Source organism: Clarias gariepinus, unplaced genomic scaffold (genome assembly GCF_024256425.1).
Source record: "Clarias gariepinus isolate MV-2021 ecotype Netherlands unplaced genomic scaffold, CGAR_prim_01v2 scaffold_32, whole genome shotgun sequence".
NCBI lineage: Eukaryota > Metazoa > Chordata > Actinopteri > Siluriformes > Clariidae > Clarias > Clarias gariepinus.
In genome coordinates, this window is record NW_026520999.1 from 10,001 (window position 1) to 17,580 (window position 7,580).

At 35.3% G+C, this 7,580-nt stretch overlaps 1 protein-coding gene across 6 annotated transcripts in view; it reads left to right on the forward strand.

The window, feature by feature from the left end:
- LOC128517031 (histone-lysine N-methyltransferase set-1-like) overlaps nucleotides 1-7,357 on the forward strand; it is an 8,588-nt gene extending 1,231 nt beyond the window's left edge. The window contains exons 3-11 of one of the 6 annotated variants that reach the window (XR_008356786.1): nucleotides 1-137; nucleotides 1,535-1,727; nucleotides 2,350-2,418; nucleotides 2,646-2,711; nucleotides 2,947-3,015; nucleotides 3,121-3,192; nucleotides 4,499-4,572; nucleotides 5,405-5,482; nucleotides 6,585-7,357. The exon at nucleotides 1-137 is cut by the window's left edge and continues 26 nt beyond it. Coding sequence is in view for 4 of the 6 variants with exons in the window: in XM_053490772.1 (XP_053346747.1) it covers nucleotides 1-137; nucleotides 1,535-1,727; nucleotides 2,350-2,418; nucleotides 2,646-2,711; nucleotides 2,947-3,015; nucleotides 3,121-3,192; nucleotides 5,405-5,478; nucleotides 6,585-6,606 (702 nt within the window). In the remaining 2 variants the exon portion in view is untranslated. The remainder of the gene's footprint in view (nucleotides 138-1,534; nucleotides 1,728-2,349; nucleotides 2,419-2,645; nucleotides 2,712-2,946; nucleotides 3,016-3,120; nucleotides 3,193-4,498; nucleotides 4,573-5,404; nucleotides 5,483-6,584) is intronic. The other 5 variants (XR_008356787.1, XM_053490774.1, XM_053490772.1 and 2 more) reach the window with 5 other exon arrangements.
- The last annotated feature ends 223 nt before the right edge of the window (nucleotides 7,358-7,580 follow it).

Here is a 7,580-nt window from a genome sequence, read left to right on the forward strand (position 1 = left end):
TTTGATAAGGTAGATTTCCTATTGGAGTACAGAGGGGATCTCATAAGCAGAGAAGAATGTGAGCGGAGGCAAAGAATATATCATGATGCCCTCAAAGTGTTCATGTATGAATTTCGATTCAATGGCAAATTCCTTTGGTATGTACAAATATTATATACATGGGGGAGATGTGGAAGTTATTTGCATGGTTATTTAGCACTAATGATCAGGGCTCATGTTCACCAAGCGTCTCAGAGTCGGAAATCGCTCCTACTGCAATTCCTAAATGGTCAAAAACTTCAGAATGATGCTATTTTGGCCTTATTTTCATGAGTGGGGAGGGGTAAGAGCTATTCATCAAGATTCTTAAAATAGGAAATCATTCCTATCTTCACCAAAATGTTGGAGAGCGCCGGAGGTGTCCTAACTGGTTAGGAATAGTGAGGAAGTGGTGTTCAGGCAGTAACACATGTAGAGGAGAGATGCTTAGAGCACAGAGCTCATAACGGGCATGTTTAGACAAAAATGGGGTGGGGGAGTAAAACTTTTTCTCTGGCTACTAATTCCAGCAGTCCGAAATAATAAATTAAACTTCATAGATCACGCACATTTCCCCACCATGCAGCATGAATGCATAATCCATGGCACATATTAAAATAATTATATTCATATATACATTTTATCTTGTATTAAATTATTTAAGTGAACTGTTTTCTTGTTTCCTTGTTATGAGCAGCACTTCATCGTTTCATTAACATGGCGTATCCCCATGTTTCTCACTCCTCAGGGGTACGTGTAACAAACTGACTGGTTACTCTGATGCTTTTACATATTGCATCCATTGACTTTTTATCTTTAGAGGTAAGAGTAGGACAGAATATTACTTCAATTATTTCTTTACATTTTACTCCCTTCGCCACAAGCAAAACACTCTCATCCTCTCGTTTTATTTGAAGTCATGTTGATCAGATTATGACTGACCTAGACAGCTCTATTATAGGGGCTTTAATCAGTTGTGATTGGAGCAGAGTGATTAGAATAACGTCATGCAGCGAGTCACACATCTATAGGTTTTGTTCATGTGCATAAAACCTTCACATAACTGCCGCTGATTTTAGCATTTCACTTTTTCACCGTTTAAAACTTTGTACACTTTACAACACCTCCTATAATGTGCAGACTACTTTGCGGCTCTGTGTCGTAAAAAGTGACGTCTCACACTTTCCTTGTCGCAGTCTTACTCCTTGCCGAAAGTAAGAATAGAAAGCTTTATAAATAACCTATATGTCCTTCTCTGAGGTGAGACTGTCTTTAGTCCTAAATAAACTTTGATTCCTATGAGTGATTCTGAGATGCTTAGTAAATATGGGCCCAGTTTTATTTTCTTAAAGACCATTGACCATTAAATATTCAATGATAATGTTTTCAAATAATATAATATTCGATGAGAAGCTTTTGGTGCTGATATTCTCAGTTGTTGTGTTTATTTGGAATAAGAAGTATGTATTATTGTAATAGTAATGCATCATTAAGAGATTCACTGTCATTTGTTCAGTGTTGATGCAGCCCTGGATGATGGCTCCCTTGGGAGACTGGTGAATGATGATCATCTAAAACCAAACTGCAGAATGAAGACCATCCGTGTGGATGGTAAACCTCATCTTTGTTTATTTGCCATAAGAAGCATCTGTCCTGGTGAAGAGATCACATACAATTACGGGGATTCTGAGTGGCCATGGCGATGCAAGGTATGTAGATGTTAGTAATTTTGTGCATTATTTTAAAGCATTGGTGTATATTAAATGCTTTAAGCAGTTTAACACACTTAACATCTGGTTTCTGCCAGAGAATGTGTCTTACAGTCTGTTGATATAAGTTCAGGAGCAGGATGCTAATTTTTCCTTTCAAAGTTTTTTTTTTTTTTTTTTGCATCCTTTGTCTATGGAATCATGCTCACTGTGTTGTTAGGGATAGTCCATAAGGACGCTAGTTCTTGGGACAGTGTTCTGTATTAGCGTTTATAAATTGGTATCAGGTCTAAAACAGTGCTGATGTGCCTGTTCGCATGCAACATGTTTAGCATTCAATGCGAAAACATTGGCACATGGAGAAACACAATTGCAGCTCAAACTGTGAGCTAAATAGCGATATCCAATATTTAGCATGTCTGTAATGTAAGTTAACTGACTTTTGATAAATTCAATATTTAAGTTTGCATATACAGTAGTATAGCCACTTCTGTGTGAAAGCTTTATAAGATTATAAGAAATAAGATTGCTGAGTCGACTGATTACATGAAATAGCATAAAAATATTTTTGTTTGCTTGCTTTATGCCCGTAAATATTTAAAACCTTCAAAACTTTTTTTAGATGACATCGTCTAAGAATTCACCACCTCCAGAACAAAAAGATACAGCAGATAAAAAGGCATCCAAAAAGGTGATGTAGAAAAGAGTAAAGTGTTATTCTTACGATTACAGTTACTCTTACAAATGTGTGCACTGTTTATTATATCTGTGCACAGTGTGGACATTGTAGCATTTTTATTTTCTGAATATGCAAACTTTGACTTTATCTTTTGTATACATTGTTTGATATTCTGCTGGATAAGTGTTTTTTCTTTCTCTTAGTAAAAGTGTTTCTGAATGTGAAATTTTATTTCTTAGTGCCCGATAAGCGAGTTGCCATCAGACAGTGCTGCCTGTGAAGAACTGACCGTAGAAACAGACGAGGTAAATTAGTTATTCTGCATTTAAGTAAAGTTGTGTTTGTGAGAACTGTGTTGACGTACTCATTTAGTGCAGTGTTTTACCTTTCTGTAGCTGCATATAACCTGATAATTGTTTTGTTCAGCATTCTACCCATGAATTAAACACCTCATCTCAGTCAGAAGTCAGAGCTGAAGTAGAATTTAATATTCAAACCCTTTGCCTGTAGTAGAATATTTTTCTTTTTCTTGAATTTCAGGTTACCCTTGGTATGGCCCAATTGTCCTCAGAGAAGCAGAATTATATTGAGAAGAACGGTGGGGAGAAGGTAATATTGAGAATTACATGATTCAGGAAAATGATTACCTGTAGTCTTTACCTATTGAGCTATAAGTCTAATACCTGGATGTTTTTCTATTCTTAATATTTCCAGGTTTATCCTGTCAAAGAGTCGTTGGTTAAAGAGGAGCTGAGCTTTTGCTTATCAACACAAGGACTTGAACAGGTATTTAAATATTTAGATGGATATGTTAGACATTATTTACAGTATTTCACCTTTTTTATTAAAACTGGAACAACACATTGTCAGTATGGGTTTTAATACTGTGTGAATGTGTTTGTATACACCGTTCCACACTGTGCCTAACCCCAGGTTATCATCTTTCTAAACCCTACTTTTAACTCCATGTAAAGGAGTGTTTCACACTTGAAATTAAGGAGTGGGATTATCATCGCATTTTACCTGTTGTTCTAAAACACTGCTCTGTAGCAGGATCCACACCGCTTCTGCAGGGTTAACACCGCATTGTGGTGCCAAACATGTACAATGTGGAACAAAGCAGGGGTAGAATGTTATGACTTGATACTTAGCAACATACAACCAATCAGAAAGGCCTTGTGTAGAGTCACAGAAACTGACCAGCGTACACCTCATATCAATAACTCCACACGCTGTGTAAACAGCCATATCACCATCTGAGGAAAGTGTAAATACTGAAAGAATACTGTTATAAACACCTGAATTGGAGTAATAAAAAAAAAAACATTGCAGAACTCTTAAAACAGTCGAATTATTATTGGGAAAGTGTTTTGTAGTGTTGATAAAGTTGTGTAAGACATAAATCTGTTTTATAAGGACATCCCCCTGAACATGTTCTAAGAGTATGTCCTGACTGAAGAATCTGTGTGTTGTGAGTTTTACAAAAACCTTGTCTATGAGGACACTAGTTATTATTGGGACAGTGTACTGTATTAGTGTTTATAAAATTGTGTATGACTGAAACCAGTTTTAAGAGAACACTGTTTTATTAGGACATCCTCAGAACATGTTCTCAGTGTTTGATCTGACTGAAGAATCTCAGTGTGTTGTTAGTTTTACAAAAACCTTGTTTATGAGGACACTTGTTTTTAACAGGGACACGGGGTGGGAGATGATTCTTTGGGCCAAGGAAATGCAAAATTTTAATTTAAAATTTATATATAGAAACACAATTGCAGCTTAAACTGTAAGCTGAATAGCGATAGCCAAGATTAAGCATGTCTATGATGTAAGTTAATTGACTGATGTAAGTTAATTGACTGATGTAAGTTAATTGACTGATGTAAGTTAATTGACTGATGTAAGTTAATTGATAAATTAAATATTTAAGTCTGTATATACAGTCTGCCTATACAGGAGTATAGCCACTTCTGTGTAAAAGGTAGTAACGAAATAAGATTGCTAAGTCGACTGATCACATGAAATGGCATGGAAAAAAATGTTTGCTTGCTTTATGCCTGTAAATATTTTAAACCTTTACAACTGTTTTTAGATGACATCATTTAAGAATTCACCGACACCAGAACAACAGGATACATCAGATAAAAAGGCATCCAAGAAGTTGATGTAAGTGACACTTTTTTTTTCCTTACGAGTACAGTTACTTTTGACAGCTAGTCAAGTTCTTCCACACCAAACGTGCTCATCCATGTCTTTATGGACCTTGCTTTGTGCACTCGTGTGCAGTCATGTTGGAACAATTAAATTCAATTTTATTTAAATAGCGCTTTTAACAATTGGCATTGTCCCAAAGCAGCTTCACACAATCAGGAACAGGAAGGGGACATCCCTAACCGGTCCCCAAAAAGTTGAAAGGATGAAATTGTCTAAAATGTCTTGCTATGCTTGAGCATTCAGAGTTTTTCACTGGAAATAAAGGGCTGAAACCCCTGAAAAACAACCTCACACCAGTTCCAACATGACTGCACACCAGTGCACAAAGCAAGGGTCCATAAAGACATACAGAACATCAACAGATGCCTTTAAAAAGCTCTATACTTCAGAGAGTTGATTTCACACACTGCCTTAGTTACACTGATTGAGGCCAAATTTAACAAACCATTAACACTATCATTCACCCAAGATGTACAGTGTCTTTATCAGTTCCTTGAGAAGACTGCAAATATGGCGTTTGGGAAACTCAAAGAAACATCATCTCAGGTCTACATTGATCTAGCCAAAGCAACACTTGCAAGAATGATTGTTTTTAATCATAGACATGCTGGCGATGTGTAAAAAATGCTGCAAGTTTTCAGGAAAGGGACAGTACTGCTCTTCATGATTTTGCCCTGGGCCTCAGCAAATTTTAACAGAAACTCTGCAGTCATTTTAGTCCATGTTTGATGTTGTGTGCATGTTAAACACATTTTGACATTTCTCATGTCACTTTTACTTTAAGGTGAGATTGTGTGACAGTGTGAAGCCAGTGGACCTGATGCTGAAGATAACGTTCCTGCTGGTGCCTCTAATCATGTAGGTATGGACTCATCTTTATGTATATCTGTTAATTTTTTAACCCATAATTGTATTTAGGGAATAATTACCCTATAGACTAAATGTTTTATATAGTTGAAATGTTTACATTTATTAATTAGTGCATGACTAGAATATTGTTGAAATTAGAGATGCTATATTTAGGACGAATTTAGTTATTTCTTTCCTTTAAATATACTTTTCCTCTGTATTACACAGCTTTAAATTTGTAATCAAGCAAGTTGTTAAGTGGTTAAACTGTATATGGTCAGGTTTTATAAAGTGTTTTTATAATTTCCATTAAATATGTGATGTCCATACTGTAGTGGCAATATTTTAAGGCATATGCTGTATGTATAGTGTTGCAGTACATGGGGAAGTTCCTATTATGCAGATGTACAATTCAGGGAGATTATAGGTAAAATGTCTTTCATATTGACACCAATATGCATAAAATTACCTTTTATAAAACTTGAGAATGTACACTTGAACTACTTGTTCAACTTAAGTCAATGAAACCTTGTTGAAACCAGATATTTACATACACTTTCAGAAAAAAAAAACAGTTCTTTCTTTACTGAAAAAAATAAGGGTACAAAAGTTCTCCTGTTTTACTTTGATTTAATGTTTGACAGTAAAGGAACAAAAGGTTTTTTTTTATTTAGTATTATTAATTAATTTTTCAAGTGCATGTAAGTATCTGGTTTTAACTGTATATAGCTTTTCTCAATTGTCATAAAGTAGTAGTTATAAAGCAGCTTTACGTAGAATAAACATGATGGAAATACAGAAAAATCAGGAAAGGATAAATAGTATCACTTGGCTGTAAAATGACTTGGCTTGACTTGTTGCACCACTCATTTTGGGCCCCACTTTGGCCTATTTTCGGCCCAGCAAAAAGAAGCCCCAGACCTTACATTTCCACCACCATGCATCACTGTTCGTAGAATGTTCTTTTTTTTAGAATTCAGAGTAGCAGTGATCAATATAGGTTGTTTTACATATTGTATTTTCTTCAGATGTTTGCTGGCCGTATAATTAGAATTTTGGGTATGTGCTTAAGAACTGTTGAGGTTTCTTATCAGTGCATTGCTTATGTCTTGCAGGTATTCAGAAGATGCCCACTGAAACACCTCCTGAAGTTTCTCAAGGTACCTGAGATTTTACATTGGAATATAGCCAGCAATGTAAGTACATGAACCTCCCACAAAATTCAGGCTTAATAAAGTAAGTATTCTTATGTACAGGAAATGAGTCCGGGACAAAGATTGGGAACCCATGAATAAGTTGAAGAGTGTGTTGGTCCAATGCTGGGATTTTTTTACAACTGTGATGAAACTTTTGAAAGCACATATAACTAAAGGGAAACTCGGCACTTTGTCTGAATGCCAGCAGTGTTAGACTTTGTAAGAAATGGAGGTCTTTGCTTGAAAAGGAAAGCCCAAAATAAGTGATACACAAGCAAGTACGTTATTTCTTTAAGATTTTTTTGTCCACTTATTTTGTTTTTCATTTATATATGCAGCAGATTGTTTTTAAATTCTACAGTTGTTCTTAAATTCTGCTTTAACATTTTATTTTGAATAACTGGTTTAGGTTTCATCTTATGTTTTATTGATTATATATATAGCTATGCCTTGTTTTATTTAGATTGTTTTGAATGGTTCAATGGATTAAGATGCCTATGAAAGTACATAGTTGTACATGATGGATGTCTGTTTCTTCACTTGGCATGCTTGAACTAAAAAAAAGTTTTTCAATATTATCTAAGGGATAAAAATTTTATATAATAGTACTTGTGTTTATCCTGGCAATGCACTGTTGTAAATTTTGTGTGTTGCATTTGGATATGTTCCAATAAAACACATTTGTCCCTGTAGTACTGTAAGATCTTTTATTGTGTGTTGTATTTGCAAAACGGTTCTTTCAAATCACCTTGGTCCTGGCAATGCACAGTATTGTCATGTTTGTGTGTTGTTTACTATAATGTGCCAGTAAAACACATTTGTTCCTATAAACTAGCAAATTTACTTTTTCTGTGTGTTGTAAACTGCATGGCGTCATAAATCAGTAGGACCTAGTAAACCCCAATTTTCACAGGG